This window comes from Podarcis gaigeae (assembly GCF_964106915.1).
Source record: "Podarcis gaigeae genome assembly, chromosome: 15".
Classification (NCBI taxonomy): domain Eukaryota; kingdom Metazoa; phylum Chordata; class Lepidosauria; order Squamata; family Lacertidae; genus Podarcis; species Podarcis gaigeae.
In genome coordinates, this window is record NC_139692.1 from 43392971 (window position 1) to 43411335 (window position 18365).

General features: G+C 47.1%; 2 protein-coding genes across 4 annotated transcripts in view; both read right to left on the reverse strand.

The window, feature by feature from the left end:
* Positions 1-6409, reverse strand: part of GOSR1 (golgi SNAP receptor complex member 1) — a 45402-nt gene extending 38993 nt beyond the window's left edge. The window contains exons 1-3 of one of the 3 annotated variants that reach the window (XM_083715285.1): positions 6175-6409; positions 2527-2641; positions 1232-1319 (exon numbers count right to left, since the gene is read on the reverse strand). In XM_083715285.1, coding sequence (XP_083571411.1) covers positions 1232-1319; positions 2527-2641; positions 6175-6211 — 240 coding nt within the window. In that variant the 5' untranslated portion in view covers positions 6212-6409. Of the gene's footprint in view, positions 1-1231; positions 1320-2520; positions 2642-6174 lie in introns of all 3 variants that reach the window. The other 2 variants (XM_083715284.1, XM_083715286.1) reach the window with 2 other exon arrangements.
* Positions 6410-10222: 3813 nt separating this feature from the next.
* The window catches only part of CPD (carboxypeptidase D), a 38411-nt gene continuing 30268 nt past the window's right edge, over positions 10223-18365 (reverse strand). The window contains exons 14-21 of the mRNA XM_083715022.1: positions 17864-17999; positions 17429-17569; positions 17024-17119; positions 16876-16940; positions 16605-16736; positions 15360-15545; positions 14484-14583; positions 10223-14094 (exon numbers count right to left, since the gene is read on the reverse strand). Of these exons, the coding sequence (XP_083571148.1) occupies positions 13868-14094; positions 14484-14583; positions 15360-15545; positions 16605-16736; positions 16876-16940; positions 17024-17119; positions 17429-17569; positions 17864-17999 (1083 nt within the window). The 3' untranslated portion in view covers positions 10223-13867. The remainder of the gene's footprint in view (positions 14095-14483; positions 14584-15359; positions 15546-16604; positions 16737-16875; positions 16941-17023; positions 17120-17428; positions 17570-17863; positions 18000-18365) is intronic.

The window sequence follows — 18365 nt, forward strand, 5'->3', positions numbered from 1 at the left end:
AGCTATCAGTGTTTAGAATTTTAAAAAGGTCTTGTTACCCAGCCTTGCACTGCAACTCTTGTGTGGGTGAAATACGCTGGCATTTTTCAGGCCTCCCCCTTTGGATTGAGCTTGTAAAGAGCAAAACCCATGACTGAAAAGCAACCAGACAGTTCTGGTGGAGGCAAAGAGGCCATTCCAAGACCCTCCAGGTGGTTTAAATTGGGGTGGATGGAAGGCATGTTGGGATCTACTGGAACATCTCTGGATGGATGTGCAGCAGTAGTAGATTCCTTTGTCCGCCTTCACCAGACTATCCCAAACCAAAAAAAGGTTTAGCAGTACAAAACTGACACAAGACACCGTCAATGGACGTTTACTCAGATAAAATAAAACATAAAAAATCTTAAAATGCTGCATTACCCTGGCAGATCACAACATGCCTTTTTAAAAAGGGAGAGAAAGCTTCCTCTCTTAACAAAGATTTCATTAGATGAAATAAAATGAGTTTGCACAAATCTAAATTAAATTTTGTAAAACTGCAATTTGATACGCATTGAGGGTTCCTGTTATTAACAATGAGATAATTTTATTATCATTCACTAACAGTGGTTTTCTTATTTTTGTGTCTTATGTAAAACGTAAATGAATAAAAAGCATAAAACTAACATAAAATACCTATAATTGTCCCAAGTATTGCTCTCTGAGATGGTATATAAAGGAAAATATATAACATGTATGACTTGCAACAGGTTGGCAAGGGTTTGGCTGTTTAACAGCAGCAACAACAACTTTAAAAAGGACTTTTCTTACCACCTATGAAATTAAGCTTCTGGGATTTCTGATGAATTACAGCCACCTAGCTGTAGATAAATATATATAATCAGGTCATTCCAGGAGATGGCTCATGGAATGAGGAAAGAACTGGCTGGGCCCCTGGACCATCAATCTGCATCTGACTTCAGTCCTAATTTAATCACTAATTTCTTAGCAGTTAAGAAATTCCCTAATGTCTGCATCACAGCAGTAGAATACAACTTTAAAAAAAAGGGGGGGTAAGGAAATTGAAGCAGAAAAGGCATCCATTCCAGGCAGCAGATGACTTTTTTGCTCGTGAGAGAAAACAACTTTAAGGAAACAGAGCCACCACTTTCTGCACCGTTGTTTTTTAAACTGTTCCAGCACCTTGTGTCAAAAACCTTGAAGGTCGCAACAGAGGCCTGGGAATTTAACTGGCTGAAATCCCACTCACCTTCCCCAAGAGCTGCTCGATTTCTACAGCCATTGTTTCGAACATTCGGTCTTGGCTTGATCCATTCAGAAGGGGGGTTGTGTCGGAGCTGAGAAAGACAGACAGACACCCCTCTGTAAATATTATGGCAGAGTAAAAAGGTGCACCTAATTGTCGCAAAATGTCATGGGGGACCCTGCAACCCAGAAGGCCCTGTTAACGCTGGGGAAACCAATGGGCCACAGGCAAATGCCCAAGAATCCCAGGTGCTGATGCCAGTCTCTGTGGTTCTCACCTGCAGAGAGGGTTGCATGTGTGCTCTCCTGGGCCTTAAAGGCACAGAAGGAAAAGCGCTGTTGCCAGGCTCTTCAGCCTGTTCCTTTAAACTGCCATGATGCTGAGCTGCGGCTTCCTATTGTCTTGGACTGGTTGAATGCAGAGGAGTGGGGCGAGGCAGCAGTTGAGGAACCCCCAAAGGAAGAATGCTCAGAGCCCAGGGATTGGTGGTGGGAGGACAGTGAGTGGTCAGAGGGAGAAGGAGCAGAATGGGAGGAGGAGGTGACAGAAGCTGAATAGGTAACAGGGTTTAATGAACAGGAAGAGGCTGGGGCAGAAGACAGTGCAGAATCAGAGGCAGAAGGGGAAGCTGGAGAGGAGTGGAGGAGGGTTGTTGAAGCAGCCAGGGAGTCTCTCCCTACTGCTGTGACCAGTTCCCCTCCCTGCTGGTCCTCCAGAACACACAGAGGAATTAAGAGAGCAGAGCAAAGAGAGACAAGACGAAGGAGCTTCAGATTGCTGGGGAAGGAATCTTAGGGAGCAGTGGGGCAAGACCTACTGGGAAGAGTTGCTGTGACCACTAGGCCTGCACCGTTTTGGCTCTTTGAATAAAGAGTCAGCTTCACTGACACCAGGTGTTTTATTGCTGACCTGCTCTTGACTCTGGCTCCTGACACCTAATCTGGAAAGTACAGCACTGATGAGCTACCCCAGACACTATGGTTTCAGGACAGGTCAACAGCAGCTAGGAGAAGCAGTGGGAAGAACCAGGAAGCAGAATGGCCCTCTTTGCCTGGCCCCTCAAAGCTTCTGGAGAAGTCTCTCCCTAGAAGTAGCCTCATTAGGTAGTGTAAAAGCAACTAGGAATTGTGGATGGGGCACAAGCACAACCCCTAAACTGTGTCAGGTAAGCCACAAGGCAGGAGTCTTGAGTAATGAAGCTCAAAAAGAATAGAGAAAAGACAGGTTTAAAACAAAAACTACTTTGAAATGGTAAAAATGTCAAAAACAAAAGAAAAGTAGGACAGTAGTACCTATACCTGTCGCGCCTTCCTTCTCGGGAGCTGCTGTGGCTGTAGCTGGTGCAGAGCTTGCTGAAGGAGACCAGCTTGAGGTCCAGCTCATTCTCCAGCTGCCGGGCTTGCTTCCTCAGATCTGCACCAACAAGAGAAAAGGGGGGGGGGAGTGAGCCTTTCCTGCCCCCACACACCCCTACATACACATCCATACCCCTACATTCCTACACACACACATTGCTGCTCCTAAGTCCTCAAGGGCAAAAAGGAAGGGGACTCATTCAGCTCTGTTTCCGAAAATGGATATGAATTTCAACAGTGTAATGAGATGCAATGTTTCTAATATGATCTGTCACGGATCAGCAAAATGGAAAGCATTCGGCTTTGGAAATGTTAACAGTGTACTGGCTGAAGAGAACAGAAAATGTGTGCTTCTACTACTGATTAAATGATTGCATTTAGATCCCATATTTTTCCAGGGTGCACAAGGTAGCATAAATGATTTTCCTGCTGCTCATTTAATTTCCACAGCAACCATGTGAGGTCAGTTAGGCTGAGAGGCACTGACCGGCCCAAGGTTGCCCAGGAAACTCCATGACTGAGTGACGATTCAAACCCTGGACTCTTGAGTACTCTGCGACACCCCACTGGCCCTCTCACTGCATCACCCTAGTGAGGTGGGAAACCTGTTGCTCTCCAGATACTGAACATGGGAAGCTGCTGTACACTGAGTCACACCATAGGTCCCTCTAGCTTCAGCCCTGCCTACACTAACTGACAGTTAGCTCTCTGCGGTTTCAGGCAGGAGGCAATTCCCAGACCTAGGTGGAGATGCTGGGAATTGAAACTGAGGGCTTCTGCCATACAGCTATGGCACTTCTTATTTTATTTTTGATGAAAGCAGTTTATACAGTATTATAATAAGTAAATAAAAAGTGGAGTCACAGAATCATAATGTTGGAAGGGACAACAAGGATCGTCTAGTTCAACCTTTGCCTAACATGGAGCTCGAACCCACAACCCTCGTGCTCTACTAACTGAGCTATCCCTCCGGCGGCAGTTGCTAGGGGCAGAACACCAAAGAGGAGTGCCTGCTTATGAACCTCCTGGAAACAACTGCACTCTCATGAAGGAAAACAGCGCATAAAAGCTCCAAGTTTAAAATAAAACTGGTTTCAAAATCCACAGGAAAACAAGGTATTTCAGATAACCTTCAGTCTAATCCAGTAAGCCATAAAAAGATAGTGTCTTTCAGTGCAACTTAGATGGCAGGGTCCCTCTTAGCACCAATTACTGGGAGGTGGGATAGAGAAAGCGAGAAGCAGGGTGCCAGGGGCATGTAAATGCTTTTGAACCATTTGCCTCCCTGCAGGCACCTTTCAGGTTTTGACCTATAAAGCCCTGTGTGTCTCAGAACCTCAGTGACTGCCACCTCCCACATGAGTGAACCCAATCCCTGCGTTCACCATCCAAGGGCTCTCTCCATGTGCCCCCCTCCAAGGAAGCCGTGCAGGGCAGTGACTCGAGCTTGGGCCTTTTCAGTGGTTCCTCCCCGCTTATGGAATGCTCGAAAGCATACCAGCACGAGTGGATAAATAGGTACCACTTCATTCAGCTCTGTTTCTGAAAATGGATATGAATTTCAACAGTGTAATGAGATGCAATGTTTCTAATATGATCTGTCACGGATCAGCAAAATGGAAAGCATTCTGCTTTAGAAATGTTAACAGTGTACTGGCTGAAGAGAACAGAAAATGTGTGCTTCTACTACTGATTAAATGATTGCATTTAGATCCCATATTTTTCCAGGGTGCTCAAGGTAGCATAAATGATTTTCCTGCTGCTCATTTAATTTCCACAGCAACCATGGTGAGGTCAGTTAGGCTGAGAGGCACTGACCGGCCCAAGGTTGCCCAGGGAGCTCCATGACCGAGTGACGATTCAAACCCTGGACTCTTGAGTACTAGTCAGACTCTCTGCGACACCCCAAGTGGGATGAGGTGCAGTGGGAGGACAAACAGCATTTCCATGCACTCTGGCACTCATCACGGTGTCCTGTGCACCAGAAGCAGTTTAGCCATGCTGGCAACATGACCTGGAAAAGCTGTCCATGCCTTCAGACAAACACCGGCTCTCTCAGCCTGAAAGCAGAGACGAGCATTGCACGCCATAGTCGAATTTGACTGGGCTTAACTGTCCAGGGGTCCTTTACCTTAACTGCTCTCCCCAAACAACATGTAGCATGAAAGTACTATATAAACACTGCAAATAAATAAATGGGTGGTATTCAACTAAGTTTTATTCAGAGCTGTTGTTGGCATCTGTCTGTCTCGAGAGACAACCGAGTGCCCTCTTGGGGTGAAGTGAAGACCGCTGCATCGAAGTGACCTCCCCAAAGTCCAGTGTGTATGGAGGTGCTGGGTTGCCCAGACAACATTATCCTCTCTCAGCCCCGTTGAGGTGGTCCAAAGGAAAGCAGAGCAAGATGTTCAGCAGCAGCTTAGCTGCAGGAGTTGCTGGAAGGAGGCGTACAAGGCACCATCCAACTGTCTCAAGGACTCCACTCCAGATTTGTGTAGGGTTTAGTCCTGAGCCTTTTCTTCTCCCAAAAATATCCCACAAAGCAGCGGAGGCTTAGGATTAGAGTTTTCCTTCTCCTACATGGGCTACATTCCCAGGTTGACAAGCCCCATCTGCCCCTCGCTTTCCTCTGCAGCACGTGCAGAAACTGCCTTCCTGACTGTTGAACTCACTATTGGTACCATCCACTCAATCTGCTGGGCCTGTCTTTGCATGCAATGGAAGTCCCTAACTCACCAAGGTTCTGAGAGACCCATCGGCTACCTTCCCCTGGTTTAGCTAGTGAGTCAAAGCCATTCTTGGGGTGCGACCACTGTCGCCTGCTGACAGCTTCCTGGAGCCACAAGTGAGAGCAGAGTGCAGGGTGGGGACCAAAGCTGGGTAAACCACCCCAGAATGAGCATGACGTGTCCCCCACCTGAGGTACGACCCCCTCCCCTAACACCCCATAACCTATTCAGAGCGGACCCAGTTAAATGAACAGATGACCCAACAAACGAAGCCCCCAAGCAGGACCTGAGCGCCACAGAAATTCTCCCCTCCTGCAGCTTCCAGCAGTTAACCCTTAGTTATGACAAGCAAACAGAACCTCCTTACACAGGAGCAGTGTACCACTGAGCACTTTTCATGTGTGTGAGAGAAAGAAAGAGAAAGAGAGAGGGACCCATGATGTCTTGTTTGTGGGTCTCGCATTTGCTGGCCCCGGTTGGAACAAGGCCCCTGATGCTCTGTGCTGGGCCCCACACCTCACCACGCCCCCCCCACTCCATTTTCCCCGCCCTCCTCCGGAAATGTGGCCCAATAGAACCAAAGCACCCCCGCCTCAGCCCCCTCCCCTTCTTGAGCTTGGCCCCCTCCCCCCGAGACACTTGGGAAGCCCTCGCCCTCCCCAGTCGCAGAATATGAGGCCTTCCAGGACCAAAGCGCTGCCTCCCCTCCCTTGACAACCCCAAGAGCCCCCTCTCCATTTTCCTCCCCCTCACCCGGTGCCTCCCTCCCCCTCCCAGCTGAGCTCCCCCTCCCCCTCCCCCTCTCCCACCCCTCACTCTTCTTCCCCCGCTGCCCCTCCTCCCCCCGTCCCGCCCTACTCACCCTCCCAGTAGTTGCTGCTGCCCCCCGCCGCCGCCATCTTTGTTGTCCAACGTCAGCCCTCGGCGGCCTAGGCCGGCGGCGCGCTGGGTTACAGAGGCGGCGCGGGCCAGAGCGCCTTTCCCGCACGACTCTTCCGGGTCATAGAGATGGGGATGGGGAGGGAGAGCAAGGGCTACTGCAGAGAGCGTAGACTGGGAAAGGAGGGCGGTGGAGCGTAGTGGAACCATAGAGATGGCGAGGAGCGGCGGTGGAGTGGGGACTCCTAGAGCGCCAGGCGCGGCAGCGCCACTCGGCGGCTCCCGGCGGTAATAGCTACCCGCACCCCGCAGGGCGGACTTTGGGCTTTCGGTTCTCTGCCCCGCCCAGGTTACCATCTGAAACTTGGTCCTGGGCGGGCGGAAAGCCAAGTTACCGGTAATATACCGTACAATCCTCGCTATGCCTTTGCATAATTTTAATTCTGGTGTAATCTGATTTTTCTTAAAAAAACAAACCCATGGGTTTTATCGTATGGCTTTATGTACTATTGTTAAACCGCGATCTAATGAATGAATGAATGAATCTATTTCTATTCCACTTTTCCCCAGGGAGCTCAAGGTGGTGTGCATGATTCTGCCGCTGCTCATTTAATCCTCCCAACCCCCCTGTGAGGTAGGTCAGGCTGAGAGAGGAATAATAATAATAATTTGTTCCCCACCCATCTGAATGGATTGCCCCCGCCACACTGGGCGGAAGTGACTGGAACCCAAGGTCACACCCAGTGAGCTTCCTGTTTGTGTGGGGATTTGAACCCTGTTCTCCAAGGTCCTAGTCTGACACTTACTAATACTCTGCACTGGCTCTCACTGAATAATTCAGTGGGTCTTGCTCCCATAAGGTTATGATTGCAGCCTAATTAATTGATTCATTTATTTATCATTATACATACGTAACCCAGCTTTCTTCCAAGGAACTCAACATAGTGCATCATGTAAGAAGCCACCTTGTACCAAATCAGATCATTGGGTCCATTCAGGTCTGCATTGTCCAAAAAACTTTCATCACTACTGCATTTATTTACTTACTTATTTTATAAAATTTATACACCGCTATATTTTGAAAAAAATAAAAACCTGAAAGAGGTTTACAAAATATAAAACAGTAAAACCAAGAAAAATTCATAACTATACTTTAATAATAATAATAATAATAATAATAATAATAATTTATTATTTATACCCTGCCCATCTGGCTGGGCCTCCCCAGCCACTCTGGGCGGCTTCCATAAAAACCAAAAATACAGTAAAATATCACACGTTAAAAACTTCCCTGAACAGGGCTGCCTTAAGATGTCTTCTGAATGTCAGGTAGTTGTTTATCGCTTTGACATCTGCTGGAAGGGCGTTCCACAGGGTGGGCGCCACTACCGAGAAGGCCCTCTGCCTGGTTCCCTGTAGCTTTGCTTCTCGCAATGAGGAAACCGCCAGAAGGCCCTTGGCGCTGGACCTCAGCGTCCGGGCAGAATGATGGGGGCGGAGACGCTCCTTCAGGTATACTGGACCGAGGCCGTTTAGGGCTTTAAAGGTCAGCACCAACACTTTGAATTGTGCTCGGAAACATACTGGGAGCCAATGTAGGTCTTTCAAGACCGGTGTTATATGGTCTCGGCGGCCGCTCCCAGTCACCAGTCTAGCTGCTGCATTCTGGATTAGTTTTAGTTTCTGAGTCACCTTCAAAGGTAGCCCCACGTAGAGTGCATTGCAGTAGTCCAAGCGGGAGATAACCAGAGCATGCATCGCTCTGGCGAGACAGTCCGCAGGCAGATAGGGTCTCAGCCTACGTACCAGATGGAGCTGGTAAACAGCTGTCCTGGACACAGATTTGACCTGTGCCTCCATGGACAGCTGTGAGTCCAAAATGACTCCCAGGCTGCGCACCTGGTCCTTCAGGGGCACAGTTACCCCATTCAGGACCAGGGAATCCTCCACACCTGCCCGCCTCCTGTCCCCCAGAAACAGTACTTCTGTCTTGTCAGGATTCAACCTCAATCTGTTAGCCACCATCCATCCTCCAACCGCCTCCAGACACTCACACAGGACCTTCACTGCCCTCACTGGTTCTGATTTAAAAGAGAGGTAGAGCTGGGTATCATCCGCATACTGATGAACACCCAGCCCAAACCTCCTGATGATCTCTCCCAGCGGCTGCATGTAAATGTTGAAAAGCATGGGGGAGAGGACAGAACCCTGCGGCACCCCACAAGTGAGAGTCCAGGGGTCTGAACACTCATCCCCCACCACCACTTTCTGAACACGGCCCAGGAGGAAGGAGCGGAACCACTGTAGGACAGTGCCCCCAGCTCCCAGCCCCTCAAGACTTTAAAAGAAGCAAAATTTAAAATATTAAAACAGATTAAAATTACTTCAACTTTCTAAGCATCTGGGTAGGCAGGTCTAAACAAGGCACCAAAAATAGTGAAAGCACCTGCTTGCTCTCAATAGGCTGGGAGCTCCAAAGTGCAGGTACTGCCATCCTAAACAACTGAGTTCTTACAAATTCAGGAGAGGTATTTTATGTGGCACCAATGGTAGTGTGGTAGTGCCAATTCTGCCAATCAAAGTGGTTGAACGGACACATTTGGGGTAAGGAAATCTTGTAGGTAAACTGATCGTTGATGTATCACATTTGACTGTCTGTTGGAGGAGTTAGTTTAAATGCAACTGAAAAAGACTGGAGGCCTTTGTGATTATCTCTGTTGGTGCACCACAACTAAAGATCTCCATCCCATTAAGATGCCATGTTTGTTACTTGCTGATAACTGAGGAGCCTAGTGACCAAAAGATGCTGTGGATTAAAGCTGGGCCCTGAACATAAAACCAATGCCGTTTAGTTTTGGCTTTATAGCAAGCAGCTTAGTTTGCTTGGTGCAGGGCATGTAGCTGGGTCAGTTGTATATTGTTAGGTAGGAGCGGGTTGGTGATAAAAGCTGTCCCTGAGAAAGTCCATACCTTTGCAGCATTAAAATGTATGAAAACTTTGTTGTAAACACAGACTAGTAGTCATTGCCTGCAGAAGGTTTGATCTTCAAATTTCATTTCAAAAGGATCTCAAGGAATTTGTGTGTGTGTGTGTGTAAATCCCCTCTGCCTGAGCCACTGCCACACAAAAGATGAAACCGTGGAGCAGACAGGCTAGTTATCTAACTTAATAGGGCGACGTATATTCAGCTCCCCTAAAGCCTGTGTAAAGGGATACTGCTGTAACAAGCTGGTGGTCCCACAGTGTGTTTCAGATGCTGTATTCCGATCATGAAGGGGCTGCTCTGTTACAATACCACTAGCTAATCCTTTTAAAAAACAATACAGCATGACTCATACTACCTGGAAACTTGTCTCCCCTTCTCAAGCTGAAGTAGCACCCTATGTTTAATTTTAGGTGGAAGTTTTAAAAAACTCCACCATTGCCCAGAATTTTGATAGAAAGGGATGGTAGGGCCACTGGTGATTTATTGCCGCAGGAGCAATTAAGTATTGTATGTTGAGGACTTCAGTTTTGTTTGATGGGTATTTAATATGGTTGGATATTCTTATAGAACCTGTGCTGGGGATCAGTGTGCAAAGAGGACAGGAATGTAACATAAATACTGAGGGCTTGAGAAAAAGGGAAAAAAAGCTTCCAGCAACTTGTACAGGTGAGAGCTGACTCTTGCATTGCAATTTCCATGTTATTTCAAGGGAGAATTCTAAAGTGTGGCTCTTGGCACCATAATGGACATTAGGAACAGCCCTTTGGGAAGACTAAAGCAAGGCTGAAAGAAGCTTTTGGAGCAGGAGTGGACTCCAATTCCCACTAGCCCAGTGATCAGGCTGATGGAAGTTGCAGTCCAACAACAAGAGGAAGGCCACAACTTCCCTCCCTCGCCCCAATGGCAAAAACACAGGAACAAATGAGGCAGCTGTGCGTGTATTTTGCATTTGATCTAGAAAAAGATGCCCCTGCATATAAGCTCTGATCCACACCAAGGAATGTAACCAGCGGTGAAGCAAATAAGACACAGGAAGAAGAGACATCATAAAATAGTTTTATACAGATTAGAGCTCAGTGTACATGTTAAAAAACCCAACACACACTCACAGAAGAGTCATCAAGCCACCCCACCCCCCATTCACACCCACTGGTTTGCATTCCCAAGTCAAGCCCCTAATTTCAAACTTTGCTTTTGAAGGCACAACAGTGCATGGACTAAGACAGGGATGGGTTACACACCAGCAGCAGTTGCAGACCACTCTTCCGCACCACAGAAGCAAACACCAGATCCTCCAAAGGCATAAGGTGTCGCACAGAGCAGGAGCAGGACGCACTTTTGTTGTTCTTTAAGCACCTTTGCATAATTGCTACCAAACAGATGCAGCCACCTGTGATCATCAAGGCAAGACTTGCCTCCACATTGAGATTCTACATTTCATACAAGTTCTGCAAAGAGGTCTGGTGCCCCACCCAAATACCACCTTATTGCCACCTGGGAAGTTTAGGAGGAAGAATGGCAAGGAGAGAATCCTCTAAATATGTGTTAGGAAGGCCCAACCCAAGACCCATAATATGGCAACAAGGATATCTGGAATCCACACTCAATAATTTGTACTTCAGAAGATTATATATTAAAAGCCAAACATCAATTAAGGCAGAAGATGATTAGGATAGCATTGAAGACTTTTGTAACAGTATTTTGGGATGGATAAAACAGGTAGGAAGGTTGTTAATGGACTTAGGAACTTGATTTCATAGAATCCAATCCTGGCTGATATGAGAGGGACAGTGTTAACTCACGTCTTCAACCTTTGAAGCCCAGGGGGGCACATGTGGAATTAAAATAAAAAAACTGTTGTGGGCACCACACAACACCCATTTCATGGAATAAGGCTGGCAAAGCTGGTCACTGCGTTTCCTAAAGAGGCAAAAACATAACCCCCCCCCAAACAACAGAAAAGCAGGCAAGACCCCAAACCACCTCAACTTTTTAAAAGGGATAAAAATGGGAGGGGACCTTTATGGGTACAAAGAGGTGTGTAGGTGTCTGAGCCCACAGGCACCATGTTGGGGATACCAGGGTTCATGGTCCCTGCAGTTACTTAAGAAGGAGGGAAACTGAAGTTAAGGAAGCCGAGGCCGGGGAGCATATTACCATCAAATCCTGAAGGGAACATCAGTCTGCCTGAGAGGCAGTCTTGTATATTACTCAGTTTAGTATTTTACAACTGTAAACAGCCTTGAGTGCCTTGGCAGAATGCAATTACTATTATTTATTCAATTTCTATACTGGCCTTCATCCAAGGATCACAGGGCGGTTTACAGTGAGCAAATCCAGACAGAGAACAAAGGCTAGAGGGTATTTCTAGCCCTAGCTATTAGAGAGGGTATACTGAAAGCATCATCTCATGGGGTTTCAGATAATTATGGTATATGTACTTAGCAGTAAGCCATAGAATAAGTGTGGCAATCCCAGTCACTGTGTTCCCAATCAAAGAGGTTTGAGATAAGGCCTTGTGGATCACTTATACCAGCCTTTGCCATGCTGGTCCCCTCCATAGGTTTTGGACAAGCTGACCAGGCCTGATGGGTATTGCAGTCTAAAACGTGTGAAGGAGACTAGTTTGGCAAAGGGTGACATAAGCATTTCTCACAACAAACTGAGTCAGTATAGGTGGAAGTATTTAGCTAAGTTCCAATAAGAAAGCTAGCAAAGGATGAGTGACTGAGCCTTGTTTACCTCCCACAGATTTCATTATCTTTCTTCAAAACAAAAACAAAAAAACTGGTCTGTTTTGTTAGCCCGACTCCGTGACAGGTTGCATCTTCCTACACAGGTAATGTAAGAGCCCATGACACAAAGATACATATTGGCAAGAGGACGTCACCCAGCAGATAAATACTTGCAAATGGGTGGTGCCTGTCCAGTCTTGCCTGGCAGCAGCAATGCAGAAATCACCACAATCCTTTCCATTCCCCAACCCTCAAAACAGCCCAGCTTCACTCGGCTGCAATTCATCCACTTCGTGGTTTGACCCCTAGTGAGCATGCACCTGGCTGGATTTTAACCCTGATGCCTTCCCCAAATAAAGCTAACAAGGCTTAAGAAATGGTGATGTTTAACAAGGAAACAAAAGACACACACACATATCCATCATGTACAAAGAGGGAGCTGGTCTACCTTCTAAGAGATTTTTCTAGCCCAAACAGTGAAACATAAAACATCAGAAAAATAGGAGGCAGCCTTAAATCAAGCCAGACCATTTGGTCCATCTAGCTCAGTACTGTCAACACTTCCTGGCAGTGCCTCTCCAGGGTTTCAGGCAGGAGGAACATCCCCAGCCCCATGTGGAGATGCTGTTGGAGATTGAATCTGGAACTGTCTATATGAAAAGTGGATGCTCTACCACTGAGTTGCAGCCCTTCCCCGAAGCTTGTGGTAACTGTGTGTCAGCTTTGCAACAGCTTTTTACTCTCACTATATGCAAAGTCCATAAATGAAATTTCCAAACAAGTGGCTGAAGAGGGGGGGGGGACTAGACTTGTACCATGCAACATGAGGAATAACCACCGTAGTGCCTTCCCATCCAGAACAGGCCCACTAACATTCTCTCTCCCTTTTGGAGATACTTTGAGAAGCAGCAAAATATAATCTCAGCAGAAGAGCAAATTTGCAGTTACAGACTTGGTGCTCAAAAAAGGAAGGATCAAGAAGGAGGTGCCCACTCCCCGCTCTTGTTTTTTTGTGGTTAGGAGTAACCTGGTGAGTTTTCAAAGCAATTGCATATTAATAAGGTTTACTAGGAGGAAATATTTTTCTAGACTACAGATACACAGTCACGAAAGCCACTAGTCTGGCTGCTTGTACAAAGGCTGCCTGAATCCAAAAAAAATGAGCTGCGAAGGACCATTTGGCATCCAAGCCAGGAATTCTGGCTCACAATCTAGCTAGCGTTAGACTCTTGCTAGTCTACATTGTCAAATAGTGAACATCAGAACTTCTGAAGCAGGATCGGTGCGAGAGAACTCAACCAAAACACGTTTTTTATTTTTCAAAAGAACTGTCGCCTTTACTGGAGACAGAGATTCTTGCATCTTGATACAACACTCCTCTTTTGCTAGGAGTCAAAGGTAACCATGAACCAGGCTTCTGCCAAAATAACCTAACCTGAAGTCATTCTTAACAGAAGGAAGAGCTTAATTCCTCTAAGTAGTGAGCAAAGACCAGTTTCCTAACACCCTGCACCCATTAATCCTGCCCCAGGCAGAAGAGAATAAGAGGTTCCAGAGACTTCCATATGCTGCTGGAGCAGCAGTAGTTTAGACAAACGTCTTGGCAGCTACAGTGAATTTCCCACAGATAATTGCATGGAGTGAAAAGTCTCAGATGGGCTTAGGGAAAACATTGCCGAAGTGCTAGCAACGCCACAAAACCATTTGGTCGTTCCCCTCCCTGGAGTGGGCTTGTAAGCAACCAAGCTTCCAGTTGCACTCCTGACTAGAAGAGAAGCCAGCTGGAGGGTGGGGTGGGGGTGAGGTGCCCTCCTTGTGCATAAACCAGGAACTGGCATGAGCCAAGAGCAAAGGTTTGGGAGGACACACGTTCTGGGTCCATCGCTTGAGAAGGGGGAAATGCTCAGTGTTGCAGGATCTGTCTCTGCAGGGAACTTCCCTGCTGCCGGGTGGGTCAGTGTTTGCTAGAGTAGAGTGTCTCCTCCTCAGTGTCCGTTTCATCCTGGAACTCGTGGCTCAGCAAGGACTTCTTGGAGCCCGTGGACATCATGCGGATCTCGTCCTCATAGTCGTCATGGTGCTGTCGTAGGCGGTGGAAGCCGTCCTTGTGCCGGTTGGACTTGATGGAACACACACACCAGATGATGCAGGCTGTCAGGATCACAGCTGTCATGGTAGCCCCTGGAAAAAGGGGGTTGTGTGTGAGAGAAATCAAAACCCACACATCAACATCAGGACAAGGGCAGAAGCTTCTTTAACAGAAGACGACACATGCAACTCCATGGGTTTATCATGCACCTAAGTTACATTTACACACATTACATTTTGCATGTTTATGTAAGAAAATACCTCCCACATATTAATATATGAAGCTGTTCTTCGTAGCAAGCAGAGGCATCCTAGATTCAGGAGCCATGGGGCATGCAGGGGACACAGAAGGAGAAAATGGCTCAAGTCTTTAAAGAGCCAGAGGGGTGAAATGTCTTACTTTCTAGCCTCCTAAATAGACATTCAGACACAGACACTTCCCCCCACAACACACAAGAGGGAACAGTAATGTGGGGTCTCACCTGCTACCGTAACCACCAACTCCCTTGGAAGGCCAAAGATCTTGTTGTCCGTGTCAAACTGCACATGGAGAAAGCTAGCCATGTCATGGCGAACCAAGACCTGGAAAGAAGCAGTACGCATTTCAGCAATTGTGTGGATGAAAGCACAAGTCCAGGGTTAAGTGAGAAAAGAAGCCAACACGCCCCACTCCGAATGTACCAGCAACCAGGGGCCTGGGACTCTATTATGGAATAAGGAAAAAGTCTGCACTGAACTCGTTTTGTGGGGAGGGCAAGGACAGAATCTTAGGGTATGTTTTATGCACAATGGTTGGGGGGGGGGAGTCTGCTCCAGTCCCTAACACACAAATGCTGTCAAACTCAAATAGGTTAGAAAGCCAAATTCCCAGGTGCTTGGAATGTGGTGGGATACCTTCTGGGTAGAGTGGGAACCTCTGAGAGGTTCACATGTAACATTCTTGCCTTCAATGTGAAGGTAAGTTCATGTTTCTCTTGCAGTGGCAGAACCCCTTTCCTCATAATCTCCTTGCCCACAACAAGAGAGACGACTCCTCTCAAAGAGTTCCTGAGCACAAAGAGTTCCTGCACAATTTGGTGTCCTAATTCCTAAATCCCTTTTGACCTTCTGAAAGTACACAGTGTCCCCCTTTCCAAACCCCCACTGTTCTCAGTTCCTCTTTACAGCCAGGACTTCTCATCTGCCTTCTGTCACACAGCTCCGGCTCCCAATTCCCAGAAGGTTCTTGTGTGATGGTCGCCTTCCAAAGAAATGCTTCAGGTCTCATGCTGCATTTCTTCCCAACTCAAGCCAAAGCTGTCTCAATCACATCTTCCACCAGGATTATGAAACAAGGCTGTGGTGTGCCTTTCCCATACCTTGACATGCTGCTGCTGATAGCCTTCCGCTATGGCATGGATCTTATGGTAGCCAGGAGCCAGCAGCACATGGAAATAACCACCTTCCTTAGTGTAGACTTTTACCCCTTCGTTGAGCACAATTTGAGCTTTCGACACTGGCTGTCCATGCCTGTCTCGGACAAACCCATAGACTCCTTTATGAACCTGGAAGGAAAGGAAGGAATCTGAGGAGGCGTACATCAATAAGTACTTTTCTGTAAGGATACAAATCTTCTCTTCTCTATGGGATATGACAAAGGTGGGGAAACCTCTGGTCTGCAGGCTGGATGTGGCTCTCCAGGCCTCTCTATGTGGACTGTGGAGGCCTCACCCCTCCCTAGCCTGCTCTCTGCAAATGCTTTTGCCTAGCTGCCCTCTTGCGTGCCTGGACTGAGAGATTGCCACAGGTGGGTGGATTGTAGAAACCTTTACAAGGCTGGAATGTATAGTCAACTGTGCAAAAGAAAGAGCTGCATCTGCTTCTTCATCCATTTTTGACTCTGGCATGTGGCTCCCAGAAGATTGACCATGAGGGGAATGCCGCCCTTGGATTGAAAAGGATTCTCCATCTCTGAAGTAAGAAAACCTCCATAGAACAAAATATGCACAAAAATTAAGCAAGACCCAAACGTATGTTCCTGATGTTACATTTCCTCATTGCCTAACCCTCAAGGCTTATGACTGGGAACGCAACACATTATCAGGCAGAGTGGCAGGCAGTGGGCCCAGGATGACCCAACAAACCTCAGAGCCAAGGAGGATTTAAAACCAGCATAAACCTTGTTGAAAATCTCAGCTCACTCATTACACCTTTACTGGGTCCTCACTATATCACCCAGAGGAGAGCTGTTAGTTGTCCTCCATATCATAGAGGTCTGTCTGGCCTCAGTTGGAAGTCAGTAATGGGTGCCACTGGTCCCATGCTTGGGAACACAATTCTAGCAGAGATTCTGCTGGCAGCCTCACTCTGGATTTTCTGGATTTTCCTGAAGTCTTTAATGCTGACAGTTGTTTAATATTTGCTTGAGTAGACAGTCATTTTAATGAGCGCTCTGTGCTGTTTAATGATTTATGTGTATACATTTTTTTAATATCGGTTCCGTGTACAATGAATATCCAACAGTAAACAGCTACAAGAAATTCCATCCTGAAATCTAACATGGTGTCCAGCCCATTCTGAGCAATTGCAAACAAAAGCTTGAATGCGTTCAAGTCCAAACTCACCTCCACTAGCATGCTGAGAAGAGATTTCTTATTCTCCGCCCAAAGAGTAGGAAGCTGCCCTGCACTGGGAAAGTAACAGCAGCCAGTGTATACCGTAATCTCTGGGCAGTGTCCGTAGGAAAGACTGAAATCCTGACAAAAAGAAATGCAAAAAGAGGGTTTGTGGCAGGAAAGAGAGACAGGACTGGACCAAAGCGCCACCACTGGCAACTCTGATTGAATTTGGCTAAGAGAAACCAGATCCTCAAAGTGTAGTACAACTGTGAAATACCTTCATGCTTCCCAAGTGACTATTCCATTCAGCCCCAAGCAACACTCCTCCAGGAATATTCTCATCTGCAAGAGAGAGACATAAAATCAGAAGCCCTTTGTAGGAAACAAGCCTGCCCCAAAAGGTCCAAAGCACCCTGGGCACATACCTGACTTGTTTGGACAGCTAGGCTGGCCCAGATGCATTGTGGGATGGTTGTTTGCATACACAGATGCCAAATATCTCAGAGTCTCTTTGTTCTCCACTATAAAAAGAAAAGGGAAGTTAGAGAGTCAACAAGTGTGTGATTCAGCCTGTGGTGCTCGAGGCAGACAGCAAATGTCATGGTCTCATTATAATAGCCGATGAGAAGCCAAGCATGCTCAATGGCCAGGGATGACGGGAGCTGTAGTTCAGCAACCTCTGAATGGTCAAAGGTTCCCCATGCCCAGTCCAAGTTCTCCATGTCTAGTTTACTCCTCAAGAAGCAGCAGGGAATGGAGTGCTCTTTAAAAGATTGAAGATAATCCCACAAGTTGTTTCCAAAGTACTCAGAGGATGGCACAGCCATTACCTGTCTGCACAGGCTTGTCATAGGGGTAAGTGACAAGCAGAGATCCTCCGTCCAAGGCAACAGAGAGGCTGAAGTCTTGCTTCAGTATCAAGTTGTCCATGATGGCCTTGGTTTCCGGTTCTCTTGCCCCAGAGGAATTGCCTAATGGAGTAAGACACAGAGGTTCTCAAGACTTGAGGCAAGCAAACAACTCAGTAACAACCTGGTGAGGAACAGGTGACTCCAGACAGTACACAAGCTTTGCCAAGGCTGCTGCCACAGCACTGAAGCACCTGACCATTCACTCACATTTCTACTCAATGGCAAGCCATCAAAGTGCGTAGATAAAGGCAATTAGTACAGTGCCACAACAGGGCTCTCTTTAACCAATTAGACACCCCTCCCCAGGTTGGGATGAAAGGATTTGGCACAGGAAGAGGGGTGTGCATGCTTTACTTGTGAAATCAGTGTCCAGATCTTTGCCATGAATGTTGGTCAGGCCAGTCTTTGAAGTGCAGTCTCTCTCCTGAGCAATCTCTCGCCCATCTGGATTCAGGGATGGCACGATGACAATTCTTGTATTGTCAATCAGCTAAAAAAACACACAGAAACAGTAAGGGAGAATCATCAAGCATCAGCCAATCCTATCTATCTAAAAGGGGTGGATGTGAAGAAAGAGGGAAGTTGGCTTTTCATTGGATAAGTGGCAGGACTAGGGTGGGAAAGAGCAGCCAGGGCTGTTTTGCACAGAACTGCCTCTACTGGAGAAGCGGGAAGTGCAGTGCATAAGAGGCGGCCCTCCACCATTATTCCACATCCCACAACTGGCAGCAGTTTGACAGTCTGGAAGAAGAACTGAAGAGAAGTTGAGGAATTTCCAAAAGTGAAATGAAAGCAGTGTTTGCCCCTCCCATAGGTGCCTGTCACTGCTTGAATGGCACTGGGACCACTTTGAATG